The 19190-nt window shown below is 44.1% G+C and overlaps 1 protein-coding gene across 14 annotated transcripts in view; it reads left to right on the forward strand.

Moving 5' to 3' along the window:
- The window catches only part of PRDM2 (PR/SET domain 2), a 124725-nt gene that overhangs the window by 64345 nt on the left and 41190 nt on the right, over window positions 1–19190 (forward strand). For 9 of the 14 annotated variants that reach the window (XM_023260036.2, XM_023260032.2, XM_045034755.1 and 6 more), the window contains one exon: window positions 13727–13864. The exons of 1 other annotated variant lie outside the window; for it this stretch is intronic. In XM_023260036.2, the coding sequence (XP_023115804.2) occupies window positions 13727–13864 (138 nt within the window). Of the gene's footprint in view, window positions 1–9969; window positions 10029–13726; window positions 13865–19190 lie in introns of those variants that run through there. 4 more of the 14 variants (XM_023260033.2, XM_045034760.1, XM_019836205.3 and 1 more) reach the window with 3 other exon arrangements.

The following is a 19190-nucleotide window of genomic DNA, read 5'->3' on the forward strand; positions in this document are numbered from 1 at the left end:
TCTGGTTCTGTTGGCTGTATTTTTGCTTTTAACATATAAGATCTTTAGACCCTGTTTCTCTGTGCAGTCAAGCGACTGCTGGTTTTAGGCAGAACGTCTGAGGATCCCTGTGAGGGCTGAGGGCTTCTACCTCCACCCCCTGCCTCTGGTACCTTCTCTGTGAGCCTAATAATGCTGGCATTAGTGTAGACCAAAGTCTCACATTCATCTCTACCAGGTTTATGCTGCCCGGGGTTTATGCTGTGGGCAGCGTGGCGCTGGTTAGCCGCAGCTCTGATCTTTTACACACGGAACTCTCCGGAACTCTCCTCGTGTAGTTACATATTGTGGATTGTAATTTTTGTAGGTTTAACAGTGGGGTCAAAATTAAAGTGTCTCTCTCACTGGCATTCAAAACAAATAATGAAAGGGAGTAACTATAAATCAATCTTGGAGTTTTGAACAGGGGGCTTAAAATGTCAAATTTGTCTTTAGCAGTTTTATTAGCTGCTAAATACATTGTCACAGAAAGTCTTCCTTGCGTGTGATCATGGAGTTGATAACAAGATCAAATTTGGGTGTGAAGCTTAGTATCTATTTATAGTTTTGGGGTGCACTCTCTCGCTCTCAAAATAAACTTGAGGGGGCGCCTGGGTGGCGCAGTCGGTTAAGCGTCCGACTTCAGCCAGGTCACGATCTCGCGGTCCGTGAGTTCGAGCCCCGCGTCGGGCTCTGGGCTGATGGCTCAGAGCCTGGAGCCTGTTAACGATTCTGTGTCTCCCTCTCTCTCTGCCCCTCCCCCGTTCATGCTCTGTTTCTCTCTGTCCCAAAAATAAATAAATGTTGAAAAAAAAATTAAAAAAAAAAAAAAACTTCAGAAAAAGAATTCAGGATTAAAAAATGCAAATTGGGGGCACCTGGGTGGCTCAGTTGGTTAAGCAACCGGCTCTTGATTTCAGCTCAGGTCAGGATCTCATGGTTCATGGGTTTGAGCCCTGCATTGGGCTCTGCACTGACAGCTCCAAGCCTGCTTGGGATTCTTTCTCTCCCCCTTACTCTCTCTGCCCCTTCCCTGCTCACTGGTTTGTTCTCTGTCAAAATAATAAACAAAAAAAAAAAAAAGCCTTAGAAATGGAAATTGCTGTCTGTGTGTCATGGTGAATTCAATTTATGGTTGCAGTATAGCGTAGAATATATTAAAATCAAGAAAAAATGATGCTTAATTAAAACACTTTCTGACCCTCTTCAGTTTTAGAGAGACAGGATCCTCTGAATCTCATGGGCAGTTGTCAGAAGTGCATGGAATTGGTAAACTTTGTTTTTATAGTGACTGACTGTTGTGCTATGTCCAACTTAAATTTCTGTGCTAAAGTACATGAGTGTACTGCTTGGGCTTCGTTACTGCTTCTGTATTAGATACAGCTTGATCAATACTTTGCAAATGGATAACCTGCTAAAATGAGCCTGAATCGTGTGTGTCTGTTGTGGGGAGGCGAGCAGGGAAAAATTGCTGACCCAGCTATACCTTTGAGTTCCAGAAGATGTACAGCATGTGGACTTCATTGTGGCATGCCAGAACACGGCCTTGGGATCGTGAGGCCGGCTTCATATCCTGGCTCCACCAGTTAATAGCAGTATGACTTTGGACAGGTTACTCCACATGTTTTGATCTTCACTTTACTTGTTGGTAAAATGGGGTAAGATCTGCCTTGTGGGATCACTGCGAGCATTAAGTGAGAGCCTCGTAGGAATATGCCTGCACACTGGCCTTGGTCCCATCTTAATTGGTGGGCACTGGTACAATTAGCTCCGTGGTGACTCTGCCCATGCTTGGACTTATCACGGCACTTCGAAAAATAAAGGAATAGTTCCGGTATCTTTTAACGTGGCTTATTGAAATCCATCTGTTTTGCTTCGGTGACATGAAGTGGATTAAGTCGATTGAAAATCAGGTAAGAGGTAAGATGTTATTTGGATCTGCAGCTAGGTACACACCATGGCCCTGGAGAACTCCTCATGTGCTAGAGACCCGCTTTTCTCTCAAAAGCTGTCTTGTTTTACTAGTTACCCAAACTGGGACACCTGTGGTTACATAGATTGGTGGATTAGATAACTCCTGGAATTTGATTTGTTGCGTTTGCCTGGGCAAAAGTAAACATGTTTGTTGCCTAAATGAAGTGTTTACTGTTTTCTTCTCGTTTCTCTGTCACCTCTCTGTGGTCGTAACCACTCGTGACTACCATACTGTCAGGACCAAATTCCATGCGGTTGACATTTTGGGTGTATTTTGGATACGTTTCCTTAAACATTAAATGATCAGACCGCCTTGAAAGTAAATGTGCAGGAGCAATTTCCGTGCTGCACGTGACGGATTAGGAAATCTGTCATTTCACATCTCTCTGGATGTGCAGTCAGGAGAAAACAAAAATGTGAGAGTCCTTTTCTTACAAGTTACCGGTAAAACCGACAAGACCGTTTTAAGGAAACAAATGCCCCGATTTTCTCTGCGGCAATTTTATTGAATAGTCTAAGGAGTTGGGGTATTTTTCAGGGATCACACAGGTGTACCCCTCCATATGCATGTTCACATAGACTCAGAACTGAACTTGGTGATGATGTAGATGTCTCTGGGTCTCCAAGTGTATTTATGTCTCTGTGTGACCACCTGGAAAGAGGGGCCACCTGGAAAGAGGGGCCTTCACTGTTGCCTGATTTTCAAAGGGGTCTAAGGTTTCTTTCCCAAAAGATTAAGAACCACGAAGTGAGCTGGTATGTTTAGACAGTTGGTTGGAAGCAATAAAATATCAAGGTTACAGGTTAAAAAAAAACCTGAAATGTACCTCCAGCTTCTGTGGGAGCATTACTGCATATTGATGGGAGCATTAGTGAGTGTTTGAAGCACTCCGTTCAACCTCTGTCCTCATCCGGACTTGCACATTTCCATAGTGATATCTGGGTGGGATCGTGTGAATCACTGTATAGGACAAATGAACAAAACAAATGGATGAATTCGGGATTGTTAGTGGAAGCAGAATGTCATTGTCTTCCTAAGAAGGAACATATGCTGACAATTTAGACTTGTGGGCGTGGGGTTTCTGAAATTTGTTTAGTAGAATCTCCTGTGGCTAATCCTTACAGTTGGTTCCATTGAGTCTTGCGTCAGGCACTGTGCAGCATTCTTTCTATGCATTGTCAGATTTACTCCTCCTGGTGACAGTATCAGGTAGTGGTCACTAGTGTGTCCATGGTTTGTTCCTGTCTGCCTTAACCAGGAGTATTTCTCCTTAATCAAATCATGGCCCAAGGCTGTGCAATATCGTTTTAGTTTTGTGGATTTCAAGTTGTGTGAGTTTGTGCCCTTCAGGAACCTGTTTTAATCAGAGTGCCACCCCAACAGTGGGGAGGGACAGGAGAGCCCATTCCAGTGTCTTACATTAGTTGGGGTCAGACCATGTGCAGGAAAGATGTGTGACTTTGGGGTCACAGGAACCTTTTGGGAGCAGGTGAAATGTGACCGGAGTGAGAGGGAGGCCCTTTCTCCTTGCCTTGGGCACCGGCCTGGGAGGCAGCCGTTTAAAATCCTAGTCTTCTGTGAGCCCTTCCTCCCAAGCTTCTTTGTTCCCTGGGGGCATTATTTTACCCGTGTGTTGGCAAAAGATGGAAGCAGCATCAAGTCAGGATAATGTGGCCTAACCCTGGGACACCAGCCCTGAGAAGATTTTAGTGTGTCTGAAAGGCTGTCGTCTCAGGCCGCACTCCTGAGGAGGGCCCAGCTGCGCCAGGGGTCTTCGCTTTACCTGGCTGGCCGGCGATCTACATCATCCCCTCCCCTGTCTCTCTCTGCCCCTTCCCTCTCCCTCCCACCTCTCTGGCTCTCCCTCTTCCTACCTCTCTCTTCCCTTCCCTTCCCCTCCCTTGTTTTTATTTTTAATGAGATTCAGATTCTCTTGAACATCTCTTCCGTTCAAAATTTGCTTCTTGTTGACATTAGGTAGAGCCTTTCTGCAAAGGGGCTTGGCTTTTCACAGAGTTGGACGTAACTTCAATTTTAAGTTATACACACACATACACCCACCCACCCTATATAGCTTTTAACAAAGTGCTTTGTAGATAATAAGCACCCAGGAAAAATCCAAATACTTCTGCTTCACCATGGTTCCAGAAACCTTACAAAGTATGTCAAGGAAAAAATTCTAATCTTGCAAGAATTGAGCTAAATTTGAACAGTAGTCTGATACATGCTGGTGCATCTGAGTGCGAGATGTGTTGTCAAATAGGCTGGTTAGTGGGATTTGTTTTTAGGTGCAGATCTTAGGAGAAAAAAATCTTGAATTTAAATGTAATTTGTGACCATAATTTATGAAGAGAATACATTTTAGTTCCTTCTCTGCTTGTGAATCTCTAAAAGACAGCATTTTGAGTTCTCCGAGTAGGCAGATTTGTGCTAGTTGGTGCACATGCATGAGCCTCCAGAGGTCCAGGCTCTGCTCCGGTGGAGTGATGATGTGTCCGTTCACAAGCTCGGATAGAGGCACATCTGCAGGTGTGGCGGAGGCCAGAAGACAGTTGAGCTCTTGGAAAGAAGGGAATGAGATTGCTCCGCTGTAGTGTGAATAGTCTTAAGAACTATACCCGAATAAAATGTCTCATGGTAGATCTAAGTGAGGAGTAGTTTAGTGTCTCTGTAAATGGTCTTATTTTCATAACCTGTTTCTTAAACCTCTATCAAAATGTGGCATATGAATTTTGCATTTTTAGGAGAAGCAAAATAAAAGCCAGGAAACCATACTCTCATGATTATCATGGCTGACTGCCAAAACATTGACCCTTCGCTTACACCTGGGAGGCACTCAACACGATTATTTAAATTAGCTTTTTGGTTTAAATAAAGATGGGTGTCATAACCATGAAGATGGGTATCATAACCGAGTGCAGTGAGACAAGAAAAAGAATACAAGGTATGTGGCTGCTCAAAAGGAGGAGGGAAATTAAATTTTTGTTTGAAGCAATGTGATGCACAGGGAAAAGAGTTGAAGACCCACCAGAAGGTTAGCAGTGGCAGTTTGGATGCTTACGCAGTGTCGTCTGTTGAATGATGTCTCTTGTGACTACACCCCCTTTAAATGGGCATCTGTTGTGGATTTGGTGTTTCTGGAGCTAGTGCTTGTTTTCTGGACACTTAACAGCAGGTGTAGAGGTAGGAGATAGAGAACAGAGGAGCACTTCAGTACTTTCTGCCGTGTAGACAGAGTGGACAGTTGAGACCTTTTCCAAATTGTATGGGTATAAATGGCATATATTAATCTCAATCCATAGTGGCCATTTTTCAGTTGCCTCATTAATTTTGCCTTTGTTAGTCATTTCTTTCAAAAATAATGTATTCATTTATTTTTTGCATAATAGAACCAAATGTTCATCTAGAAAAGTTAGAAAATATGAACACATAAACAGGTCTCCTACCTTCACCAATAGTCTCATTGCTGGGAGCCACCTGCCAGCATCCTAATCTTCTTGGTTTACATCTGTGGATACATTGTAGCCTGATTTGATTAATTAGTGCTGTGGCTTGATCATTGTTCCTGTAAACATTTCTGTAAACAAATCTAGAGAATGATCTTAAGTGTGGTAATTGTGTCTTCTTTCAGATTTATATCTAGATTTTATTTCCTGAAAGTATTTTTAATCTAAATTGCGCAGTTAATTCATCCGGATATAGAATTGTAAAATTTATCATAAATGACTTTCCTTTTAGCTGAGGATAACCAGTTCTTGAGGGTGTGGCTGTGCATTCTGTTTTACCAGTTGCCAAGCTCATGTCGTCACCACCTCCCTACCTAGTTCCCAGTCCTGTTTGTGTGGCCTCCGGGGACTGACACTTGAATTTAAGGTTTTTACTTTGTAGTTGCCCATTCACTTTTTATATGCAAGGTTTTCAGACTTTAGATACATTTTTTTCCCTGTAAAATAAAAGCTACTGAAGATCCATGAGAAGAACCCTAGAAATTAAAATAATTATAAAGAACAGGCTGGCAGCTTGTTTAAGTTTCAGGGGTATTTGGTTAGTCTCTAGACTCATTTTGTTCATGCCACAAGACTTTGAGGTTCCGAACAGTATAAGGAAATTTAATGCTTTCTTAATTTGAATTTATTAAAGTTTATTTGGGGAGCCTCTTCTGGTATTTGGATTTATCCAGTCAAAGCCACTAAAAGCCTTTTTTGGAGAAATTCAAAGCTCCCTTCAGATGTGATCCTTGCTGCTACTGCCGTCAGCCTGGCACTTGGAAGAGTTGCTGGCTGGACCCTCCACAGGGGCAGAGGCTGTGCACCCCCCCCCCCACCCCCCCCCCCCCCCCCCCCCCCCCCCCCCCCCCCGGCGCGACACAAGCATCCCAGGAATTTACACCGGGATCTGCAGCACTGAAAAATCCAGAACTTTTCCATTGTTTCTGTTGGAAGCAAAGCCTAGAGCCCTGTTTTAATACTATGAGCAATTTAAAACCAGAGAGGTTTTATTTTCGTAATTTGCCTCTGGGATTACAGACAGCTCTTGGAGAGCTTAACTCCAGGAAAAGGTTGAAATTGTGCCCGAGCTGCTTAACAGAATTTTTTTTAGTGTCAGGTACATTTCACGTTACTTTAAATATGAAAGAAGTGTATAGAAAATGGAGAGCATATTTCATAAAAACCAGTTGCTGCACAGCATCTTGCCACTTCAGAGCGTTCTGCCCAAAACACCGTGGGGCAGCAGGGCTAGGCCCCCAGTAGCTCGGTTTCCCCCTGAGACCCCCTTGGGCAGCTGTAACGTCCACCCTGACCATCTGATGGACACACCCCGACCCGTGTGCAGCTAGGCCGACCTTTGCGGGTGCCTTTCTGGCTGTGGTCTTGGAGGCCCTGCTCTCACTTTGGTCCTGCTGTCCAGCTTCCCCGTTGCCCAGATTGTGACTTCCGTGGACGTCCAGGTTACTGAGTCGTTCGTTATCTTCTTGTTTTCTTTTTTAAGCATATGTTACAGTGGTCTAAACAGACTGCTGATTCCTTGTGGAAGACGGACTGTCTGTCATATGTGTTTCTGGCTTGTGTCCTCTGTACCCATCACACCAACTGTAGAAGGTTAACCACCCCCAGATAGAACACAAGGGCTGGGGGTCTGACTCTCTGCCTCCCGTTACCAGCTCACATGGCACGTTTCGGCCATTCTTTCAGCCCATGACTTGGCTGTTACCTTTGATGCACCGTCCTCACTGCGTGGTCTGTTAGAGTTCGTGAGTGTGTGTGTGTGTGTGTGTGTGTTTCTTTTGATCCTATAAAGAAGTCATTTAACATGAACTTTATGCCTTTTAAATTAAAAAAAAAAATGTTTTAAGTAGGCTCCACGACCAGCGTGGGACTGAACTCAGGACCCTGAGATCAAGAGTCGTATGCCCTACTGCCTGAGGCAGCCGGGCGCCCCTGAACTTTATGCTTTTTTCCAAGCAAGTGTTTTACCTTGCCCGTGAACTCTGATTTACCTCTACAGCAGGTGTTCTGAGAGTTGCTGTCAGTGCCAGGCCAGCCTGCTGCCATGGAAGCCACACCCTTGCCTTTCAAAAATTTGAAAAGCTGTATACTGACTTTATATTTTATGATAAAGTTCTCAATGTAGCTTGCAATGAACATGGCACTATTATCTTTCTTTTTTATTTTATTATTTTATTTTAGAGCATGAACAGGGGAGGGGGCAGAGGGAGGGAGGGAAAGAGAAAGAGGGAGGGAGAGAGAAAGAGGGAGGGAGAGAGAGAGAGACAGACAGACAGACAGACTGTCTTAAGCAGGCTCCACACTTAGTGTGGAGCCCAATGTGGGGCTCGATCCCATGACCCTGGGATCATGACCTGAGCTGAAATCAAGAGTTGGACGCTCAACTGAGCCACCCAGGTGCACCATTATCTTTCTTAGGGTGAAAAAATTAGGACCCAGAAAGTATTACTCATAGTAAGGCTTCTGGAACACAGGAGACAGATTAGTGAATTGGGTGGGAATAAAAATCCCAGTTTTGCTGCCAATTTGCTCTGAGATTTTAGGCAATTCATACAGTGAGATAAAGCTTTGAGAAGCATTTTTGTGGAGTTTGGGGAGCAGACTAAGATCACCTTTAAAGTTTCCTTCTGTGTCAAATCTTAGGGTTCTTCTTCCTTACCTTTTAACATAGCCATTATTTCCGTTATTCCATGTCTGTTCTGTTCTCTAAGATCTGTACCCTCGGCTCAGCTGAATACTTTGCTGAAGCCTTTCTCCAGCCTTGTACGAAAGCCCCCGATCTTCACATTTCCTATAAGGGACCCACATGTCTGAGGGCAGGAAGAAGAGGAAGATTCTGCAAAAAAAGTGGTCACAAAAGGAGATCGTAAATGGTGGTGTCATAAGGCTGGGGAGAGGAATCTAAAGAGTGTAAGACCCACGAAACTGTCAGACACAAAAGGGGGAACTTGAGGCAAATGAAGCCTAAAGAGATTTCGGGTTTTGTAATTATGAGATCAGGGGGAACCGTGGAGAGTGGATCTTCAGTGGAGGAGAGAGGACGAAGGCTCATTTGCTGAGATGAAGGGCTGAGCGAGAGGTGAGGCACCAGAGAGAGGCAGGACGGGCACAGCCCGTCCTTTGGGGAGTCCTTCGGGGAGTCCGTGGTGGCTCCAGTTCGGGGCAGCTCATGTTCTCCATGACCTTTCATGGTAAGAGCTCAGAGACGGGGCCTCGCCTGGTGCGGAATCAGCTGTGTATCTGAGTAAGGTGGTGAGCTCCCTCAACAAAGATCAGATAGACCGGCTTCTGTGCGCCAGTACTGAATTCTGATTTTATACGTAGGAGTTGGGTAGCTCCCAGTGAGGAGGCAGCACATGTAGAGTTACATATGGCTCTAAATTTAATTCACTTAAATCACGAAATTCGTGAGCCTTCACTGTTGTGATGAATTTTTAATGTAACCTGAGCATGCCTTCTAGAATTTTGTGTTTTTTCTGATGCCTGCACATTTTTAAGTGAAACATTATTCTCTAGATTTTCCTAGTGTTTGACCAGTTTTATTAGACTAGTAGAACACAGTCCAGACCTAGGTTAAATTATTTATGTGATGCCTTAGGCAATTCTGGTTTTGCAACTTGCATCCAGGCACCAGAGGTATAATGCTAGACATTATCTTTAAAGAGTAGTCATTATGACTGTTGGTTTTCTCTCTACAGTAGCTATTTCACTAGAAAACCCAGTTCTGTTACAGTGAATCATACTTGCTTAGATTGAGCTTCTGGGCTGTTGACTTATAAGTGTTTCTGGCATAAGATACAATTGAAATGGGGAAAATAATCTGCATTCCAATTTGATTGCTGTTCCTTTCCCATAAATGCAGTGAATGTCTCTACCACTTTTTTCTTTCATTTGCCCTTGAAACCAAGTGAGACAACGCATAGAAAGAGTGCTTTCTAAAGAATATGGTATTGATTGTGCCATTACAGGTCTTAAGAAATAACACTTTTCGTAGTAGAAGGAACACTTTTAGCGTCGTCATCCTCAGGTTTTAATTCCGGCTCTAGAGCTGATTTAGTTACATGACCTTGGGCAGATGACTTCACGGCTTTGGTCCTTGGGTAACTGTAAGATGAGCGGCACGATTGGGACTTCGGGGTCTCTGGCAGAATGGTGCCGTCAGCGGTAAGAGCATCTGTTTTGTGACACGGGTGTGGCAGAGGCATAAGAGTAAGTATGCCGAGTGAGCCCTCCTGTCAGCAGCTGAGATCGCAGTTAAAGATTCATTAATTTTTTATTTTGTGTGTGCGTGAGAACTTTGATTCGGTAGGTAACTGCTCATTTCCTTCTGTTTCATTTAGTTTTCTTCATAACTTTGTGTGCATTTCTTTTCCTTATATACATAAAGTTTGTCCTGTCCTTCATTATGTTCTTCGTTGTCGTTTCCATTTCACTTTCCTTGTGTTTCATTCCTGTATCTTTCTTGTTTAGACCAAGTGGAACACGCAGCTGGCAGTAGCTTCTATGTAGGACCCTTCAGGAACCCGATGGTAAGTGCACACGTGTGCTTACCAGGCTCCCAGCGGGCTCTGCCGGACCAGTGCTAGAGGCACGTCCCGCCTCCCAGACACTAACGAGCCCCCGCTCCCCTTTGTAAGAGTCATTACAGGTTGTTTTTGGTTATAGGCTTGTTTTTGTTTTTAAATTTGATTACAAATAGAACAGAAACCAAGTATGGGGGGGGGGATTGCTTATCTAAGGAAACGTAGAAGGTTCCACCACCTGTTCCTCTGTTCCCATTGCAGTATTTGGCTTTGTGGGTGACACCAAGCATACCTAAGTGTGAGTTGGGACACCTGGGTCCTACTTTCTGTTCTCTTGTGGACTGATTAGTCCCCCGTGGGCCCTGGCTTTCACTTTCTCTCAAAATGGCAGGTAGGACAGGTGGTTTCGATACAGTCTCTTCCATCTCCAGTCTACAATCCTAATGGGAAGTAACTTGGGTGTTAGATGGTTCCGATTAAGATCGTGAGAATCATTTTATGTGTCAGGTAATATCAGTGTCATGAGTCATCTCTTAGATTCATGATAGACTCATGTCCCTGAAAAACTAAGTGTCAGCATTCACTGAAGTCACTTTGGAGGGAAGTTCAATTGTCCCGTACTTTGCTTTTTGCAATTCTTCAGATACTTTTAAAATTCTTAACTATATAGACTGCAGAGCCCCCGTTGTGTCTTTAGTGGCCTGTATTGGTTCAGCCCAGTGGTTCTTCACCTGGGGAGACCTCCCCAGACATTTGGCCATGCCTGGGGATCTGCCTGTCAACAGTTAAAAGTGGAGGTGCTGCTGGCGTCTAGTGAGTGGATGCTGCTCAGCGTCCTTCCTTCAGTGCATCACACAGCCCCACGACCGAGAAGATCATTCGCGGGACGCCCAGGCAGCCTGTGGCCATCTGAATAGGATGCAGATGTCCCTACTTCAAATGGTTTCTCTTCACGGGGGATCAAGGGCTTCCTGGTCTTGTTTTTTAAAGAGGGTGCCTGGAAGTGGTGGGAGGGGGGTGGGGCACTTCTCACTAATTAGGTTTGGAGAGTCCAGAAGTAGACCTTGACGTTCAGTATCAGCTAGATGTTTTCCTATTCTTTTACGCAGGGAATAAAACTTAAAAGAGTACTTTTACGTAGCAGGCAGTTTCGTGATTTCAGTGTGAATATGTATTAGTGAATGATATTATTAAAGTTGTGCTGTTTTATTGTAAGTTGTATCTAGAAACTTCACTTATTTAATACTGTTTACATATAGGCCAGTTTTTTGTATGGCCTGCTAACCAGCTTTGTATAGCATTTGAGAGGTTGCAGAAAAACTTTGAATTGCTTCTGTAAGGGATTGTATTACAACAGATTGACATCTGTTTTTCTATTAAATTTCACGGTGTGACTTTTTAAGAAATATATATGCATAACAGGCACAGTTTACACTATACCTCCATTTTTATTTATTTCAAAAGCCCATACCTATACAAAGTAGAAAGTTAGAGGTAAGAAAGGGTCATTTCTTGGGCTGTTTGGGGTACATGAGGTGGTGCTGATGATGTCTTACAACAACTTTGTGGTTTTGGTCCAGGGAAAAACTTTACTGAATAAAACTTCAGAATTAAGCATCCTAGGGCACCAGGAGTCCTTTACGTGGTTCTCAGCAGACATGAACTGCAGCATTGGGGCAATTATGTTAGCAGCCAGTGATCATTTATATTTGTATTGTTTGCTACCGGTAATCTGATCTGCACTGGGTATCACACACAGGGAAGGGCATAGGTCATCGTGAGGATAAGAAAACTAGCTGAAAGTAGATAGAATCCAAACTTCCTAAAGCACAGCTGGATTCCTCAAGAACCTTGTCATCACAGATTTAAGCTGAGTGCTGTTAAAGTGGTGAAAGGAGAAAGAATTGAAAGAGGAGGTTACCTCTTTTAGTGTGAAAAGGTGTTTTCATGTCCTTGCCCTTTCCAGGGGATTGGTTTATAATCTTTCCGCCTGCAGGCTCTTGGCTTCTGTTGCCACCAGAGTGTGGTTCCAGTAAAGTGCTTGCTTGTGTCCCGAGGTCCATTTTAGATGCCTTTGGAAATGAGGGATGGACATGTTAGCAGGAATTTATTTGGGCAAACTCTTTAACATAGTTGCAGAATGCATCATTTTTTTTTTTTAATGGGCTTAAAGAATTAGGGATTTAAAATGGTATTTAAACATTTTTTTATGTCTGTTTTTGAGAGAGAGAGAGAGAGAGAGACAGACAGACAGACAGACAGACATAGAATCTGAAGCCGGCTCCAGCACAGAGTCGCTGCAGGGCTGGAACTCAGGAACCGCGAGATCGTGACCTGAGCAGAAGTCGGGCGTTTAACCTTGACTCATTTAGCCACCTATGCGCCCCTAAAATAGTACTTTAGAGTTTGCTTTTTAAGACTGACAAATTAAATGGCTGATTATGAAGTATTTTGTACTTTTTTCCTCTTTGTTTCATCTCTTAAATATCTGTCAGAATCTAGTGGTGCTTTTTGAGGATTCCTATGTGCTTGTTGCTGTCATCGATGCTTCCATTTTTACGTTCTGAACTGTTCAGTGTTATTTGTGCGTCTCACCTCATTTTTATCTGCTGTCTATATTTTAGTTAACTGGGCTTCTCTGTAGTGATGTTCTGTTATGGAGAACACCGTTTTCCAGGAGCAGTGAGCGAGTGCGTTCTGGTTTGTCATTTTAGTAATTCAGAGATGGAGGTGGCGGGAGGCTTGTTTTGCGAGAGGAAAGGACAGGTCTGCCAGGCCCAGCGGGAGAGTGCTGCTGAAGGAGAAGGAGGGGTTTGGGGAAGACGAAGATGAGCCTGTTCTGACTCTGAAAACTACAAACCCAAGAGCTACCAGGAAAAAGAACCTCAGAGTTGAAAAAATAGAAAGAAACAAAGGGCCACAAATTCTGGCCAAATCCCCAAGAGACGGAGCTTCCAAACCTTCAGCGTTCGTACTTTTCTAGAGAAGGGCTTGTCCCTGTGGACTGTCGAGTGACCTGAGCTCGTTCCAGCTTGTCCGAACTGTGTTGCTTTTTAATCTTCCCTTCTGAACTGTGCTGTCGGTTGGAATGCAGTGGGTGTTTCCTGAGTTCCATTTCTGCAGTTGTTAATGAAATCCTGAATCGTACTGAACTTGGAGTCGGGTCCCTGGGGACCCTCAGAATTCCTGCTGTCCTGACAGTGAATTCTTCATAATTACCCTGCATGTGATATCTGAGCTGTTGCGCACACGGATCCTTTGTAGTCCAACAGAGCCTGCTTCTCTTGCTTCACTTTCACAATTATGGACAAGCTTATCTCAACTAAAAGGGACCCAAGTTACACCATATTGTCTTCCCCTAAAGTGCTGCTTGCACCTAATCGGACTTTCGCCAGTCCCTGTTACTTGTGTGGTACTGAAACTCAGTGTTAGTAGCCAGTTTTCCTCTGACAGCAGTATTGTTACGTTTTCTCGAATAGATGATTTATTAGTTTGAGGAGTCTCAAAAATACAGGGTTTTGGGTTTCTTTTTCTTCTCTGACATGATTTACACGTATTCATATTCATCATCTGTTCATTTCTTTAGAGATCCGATGTGATAATTGTCCAGAAGTATACAGTTTGCTGTCATTGGATTAGTAATTGTCTTTTTCAAGAATTCAGGGTAATAGTGAGTAAGTAAACAAATAAATATTGTGTTTTAGGGAAGAAAAAATCCCAGGAAAGTAAAAACAAAGCAAACAAAGCTGAAGACACACCCCTGAAGACAAGCGAGCCAGATTCTGCTTCTGCAAATATGAGAGATTCTGCGGAAGGTAAGCTTCGAAGTTGGACTTGTTCGGGTATGTATCACCAGTTACTGTAAATCACAGATACTGTAAATCTTCTTGGAATGCCCTTCTGAGAATCCCCCAAGAACTGTAAAGGGTTAACAGCGAAAAGCCTGCCTGTATTAATTAATTTTTTATTTTTATTTTTTAGCCGTATTTATTGAGGGGGAGGAGTGGGGCGTGAGCCAGGGAGGGGCAGAGATAGAGAGGGAGAGATAATCCCAAGCAGGCTCAGTGCTGTCAGTGCAGAGCCTGATGCAGGCCTTGCTCTCCGGACCCTGAGGTTATGACCTGAAATCAGGAGTCCGATGCTTAACCCACTGAACCGCCCAGGTGCCCCAAGGCTGTCTGAATTTAATAACGGTGAACTGAGCCTCCACATCCCACCTTCCCTTAAAAGTATTTTTAAAGACCTTCTTTGTTAAAAATAAAATTATTCCCTGGTTAAAATAAAATGAAATGTACTATATGATCACATTTATAAATAATTTATGAAGTTCAAAACCATCAAAACGAATCTCTGGTGATAGAATCAGACAGGTAGCAATGCCAGAAGGCTTCTGGGACGGTGGTGCTAGTCCACCCCTGAGCTGTGGGGTGACCTGTGGACTGTGGGCATCAGTATTGACTTTGTAAACATTTTATTTAGCTAAATGCTTCTGATTTACACACTTAAATCGTTTGTTTTGCGCTTCAGTTAAGAGTTTACTTGAAATACCAAACACCTTTGATTTTATACATCAGCATGAAAAGTGTGCAGAGTGAAAAAAAGCGTTCTTGTTTTTTGTTAGAAATTAACTTCCTAGTTTATTCTTTGTGTTTCTCCACACAAAATTTTCTTTTTTATCATCCCTTCTGAGGATTAACATTCTAGGCCCTCCATGATGGAAGAATTCAGAGAGAGGCAAGGATTGAAAGTCTGGTGGCTCTCTGCTCTTGGCAGTTGAGCAACCATATTGAGACTGTTGATGATAGAAATGAGGGAGGTGTGTCTTCTGATCTGGTACGTGGCAGATACATGCTTGCTAAGAATTGCTCATAGTGACCCAAACAGGCAAATTTCAATAGAGCCTTGTGACTCTTTCAAGAACATTCATAGGTACTCGCCTGGGTAGACGCTCAGTTAGTTAAGCGTCTGACTCTTGGTTTTGGCTCAGGTCACGATCTCACGGTTCACGGGATCGAGTCCCTGCATCGGGCTCTGTGCTACTGGTGCAGAACCTGCTTGGGATTCTCGGTCTCTGTCTCTCTCTCACTCACTCACTCTCTCTCACTCACTCACTCTCTCTCCCCCTCCCCTGCTTGCACAGTCTGTTTTTCTCTCAAATAAATAAAAAAAATTTGTAGAGAAAAAAACGCAACAAAATATTTTGGATGCCTTTTAAACCACTTTATTAGCACTGTTGGAGGTGATGACATTCATAAAAGATTATAATTTCCTGTGGCACTTTATGAAGCAAGAACAGATAGGTTGACTAAGTTCTACATGCTGATAGCAGATTTGCTAAGTAAGTCTTCTGTTTGAACACTAAAGAATGTCACTGCCTTTAGTGGCAGAATTAAAGAAAATCCGACTGCCCTCTCTCCTTCAGTACTTGGAGACAGGTCTTTATTCCTCATATAACACTAGGTCCTATGAAGAAAAGTACTTAATATTTACCTGTTTGTGGAATAGCTGGTCAGAGTGCAATTGGTTCCTTAATAGGGTAAAGCCTCTCCTGAATGTTCTGCATTGTCCCCAGCAAGTGGTCTGTGTACTGAGCAAACAGTCCAGACTCTTCCTTGTGTTTCTCAAACCTTCCTTTATTTTTAAAACTCAGCAGACCTCATCGAGTGCGTGGACACACGTTGGTGTGGGCCTTACTAGTTAATAAATAGGGCTCTGCATGTTTTGCTTCTTATTACTTTAGATAGTTGTAAGTCTGGAATTGTTTACCAGTCACAGGGAAAGAATCCTTCCCCCCCGGCCCCCCCGTAAAAGAAGCCACAGATTTTGACTTAAAATGAACCCTAAAATTTCTAAGCCTTAGAGATGTTATTTTCATTTTCTGTTGTTATATTTGACATTTTTAGCAGTGTGCTGTTGAAAATGTATTTGGAAAGGGTGTTAGTTCCTACCAACATAAAATGACTGGTGTGTCCCAGTATGTGGAGAACTTGGGGGATTGATGGGAGTTTGTCTTGGGGGAGAGAAGGCTGGTCTGTGGGGAGACAGGCAGTAAATGTAGTGGTGGACGGATGGGTGAGGGTAAGACTGACGTTCCTAGGGCAACGCCGGGGTGGGGGGTGGGGGGACTAGGACTGAGCAGGTGAGCTTGTGTGAACACCTTGTGTTCACAGAGCTGGAAACACTTGGCCTTTTTAGCTCCCCTCCCCCACATCCTGGTGGTCACCAGGTCTTTTGACAGGCCTCTTGTCCACAGCCTGGCCACTCTCCTGTGTCCGCTGTTTCCTTTCATTCCCATCCCTGTTTCAGGCCCCGTCCTCTCCCTTCGAATGTCCCTGCCTTAGGATCAGTCTCCTGCCTCCAATCTCGTTATCCACACTGTAGCCACATCTCCAAATGGCCCTCTCCTGCTTTAACATACCCTTAATGGGGGCGCCTGGGTGGCTCAGTCGGTTAAGCATGTGACTTTTGTTTTGGCTCAGGTCATGATCTCATGGTTAGTGAGTTTGAGCCTCGCATCGGGCTGTGCACTGACAGTGTGGAGCCTGCTTGGGATTTTCTCTCTCCCTCTCTCTGCCCCTTCCCTGCTGGCGCGGTCTCTGTCTCTCTCAAAATGAATAAATAAACTTAAAAACAAAATACCTTAGTGGATCCCCCTCCCCCACTGCCCCAGGTAAGTCCAGACTAATTTACGGTGTGCTACAAGTTTTGATTTCCTCCTGCTTGCTTCTCCTCTTCTGTCTTTGACCTTCAGGCAGTCTGTACTTTCTCTCAGTAGCCTTCCCTGATTAACCGAGCCATTCTTAGATGCTTCTCCTGTTACGCTTCTGGAGCAACCTGTACCTCCACAAAGCGTGAGCGTTCGTTGATGGCAGTATTGTTTCCTGCTTGCTTGTACGTAGTGCCTGTTAAAGTGAAGCCCTGTAAGAATAAGGGCCTTGACAGTCTTACCTGCTGTTGGCATACAGTAAATTTTGCCCAGTGAATGAACAGCCAGAATTCAGAGTAGCTCTGCCTCCTTTACAGAGCCTTTTCTTAACTCTTGTAGAACTTTCTTAAGAGGGGCCTAATTTAGCAAGGGCTCAGGGGGTACTGTAGAGAAAGCAGCATCGGGGACCACCCCCATCAGCATTAAATGGGCTTATAACAGTGCCCATCTGAGAGTCCCTTGCTATCCCTGTGATTCCTTCCAGCCATTGCCCCATTTCTCAGCTTTCCTTTATAGCTACACTTGAAAGAGTTGTTTATAGTCTCCCTGTCTTCCCACTCCATCCATTATCTTAGGAACTCCGTCAGCCGTTTGTCCCCACAGTTCCCCAAAACTGTTGTCCATGATCAGCACACCAGTTACCTTGGTATATCGGATGTTGAATTCTCTGTCCTCTTTTTAGCCAACCCAACTCTCACTTATGGACACAGCTGATTGCTCCCTCCTGGAAACTTTCTTTACTTTTCTTGGCTCTCCAGATACCTCACTATCCAGTCTTCTGACTTCTAAGTACCAGAGTCACCTGGGGGACTATCTTCCCGCCTCTCTTCTGTCTGCATTCGCTCTCCAGATGGCCTCGTGCAGTTCCGTTTTCCAAGTACAGTTCTGGGCTCAGCCTCTTTATTGAACTTGAGTCCTGTAAAACCAACCACTTAATATCTTCACTCAGGTGTATGTTGGGTACCACAAACTTCAACACATCCAACGTAGCCCTTGATTTCCCTTCAGTGCTCACACGCGCACACAGAGAGAGAGAGTGCACGCGCAAGATCAGACCCACTTTTCCCTCAGTCTTCCAGTAGAGAGGATTATCCCAGTTGTTGTGGAAGCTTCCTTGCCTCCTCCCTCCCTCTCCCATGTGCCACAGCCAGTCCGCAATCTTGTCATTTTTGTCTTCAAAATATATCTAGAGTCTGACCACCTCCCACCACCTCTCCCTGCCCCCACCCTTGTCCATTGTTTTCTATTTCTATTTTCCAAGAGTTTTCTATCTTCTACTCCCCACCCCACCTTTCCGACTTGTTGCTATTTTTTTTTTTTTTTTTTTTTAACACATCTAGCACATTCTTGACTCAGAGCTTATGCATCTGCTATTTCCTCTGTCTGGAGAGCTTCCCTCTCCCAGATATGTGCATGACTCGTTTTCTTCAGGCCTCTGTTCCATTGTTTCCTTACTAGTGAGTCCTTCCCTGACCACCTGTCTGCCGTCCACCTCAGGTTGGGCTCACATGGGTGTCTCCTGGGCATAGAGGCTCAGAAGTGACTTCAGGTCTCTGTTTCCTTCTCGAGGTGCTCCTGAGTTCTTTTGTCTTTTTATTAAGTTTTTATTTTAATTCCAGTAAAGTTTCCATGCAGTTTTGTATTGGTTTCAGGTGTCCAATATAGTGATTCAACCATTCTGTATGTTACTCTCTCCCCCTTCACCTATTTCACCCATCCCCCCACCCAGCACCCCTCTGGTAACCACCAGTTTGTCCTCTATAGTTAAGAGTCTGTTTCTTGGTTTGTCTTTTTCTTTTTTTTCCTTTGCTCATTTCTTTTTCTTTTTCTTTTCTTTTTTTCATGTTTGTTTATTTTTGAGAGAGAGACAGAGTGCGAGCAGGGGAGGGGCAGAGAGAGACAGAGAGAGGGAGACACGGAATCTGAAGCAGGCTCCAGGCTCTGAGCTTTCAACACAGAGCCAGACGTGTGGCTTGAACTCCCGGACTGGGCTGTGAGATCATGACCTGAGCCAAAGTTGGATGCCTAACTGTCTGATTCACTCAGGCGCCCCTGTTTTGTCTCTTAAATTCTACATGTGAGTGAGGTCATAGGGTATTTGTCTTTGTCTTTCTCTGCTGACTGACTTTGCTTAGCATGATACTTTTTAGCTCCATTCATGCTATTGCACGTGGCGAGGTTTCATTCTTTTTTATGGCTGAATAATGCCCGTGTGTGTATACCACATCTTCTGTATCCATTCCTCTCTGGATGGACACTTGGGCTGCTTCCATTATGTGGCTGTTGAAAATAATGCTGAAATAAACACAGGGGTGCATGCATCCCTTTGAATTAGCATTTTTCCTTTTTTCTTTTTTGGGGGTGGGGGGTAAATATCCAGTGGTGCAGTTATTGTGGATTGTGGGGTAGTTCTATTTTTAATTTTCTGAGGAATCTCCATACTGTATCCCACGGTGGCCGCC

This window comes from Felis catus, chromosome C1 (assembly GCF_018350175.1).
Source record: "Felis catus isolate Fca126 chromosome C1, F.catus_Fca126_mat1.0, whole genome shotgun sequence".
Lineage (NCBI taxonomy): Eukaryota > Metazoa > Chordata > Mammalia > Carnivora > Felidae > Felis > Felis catus.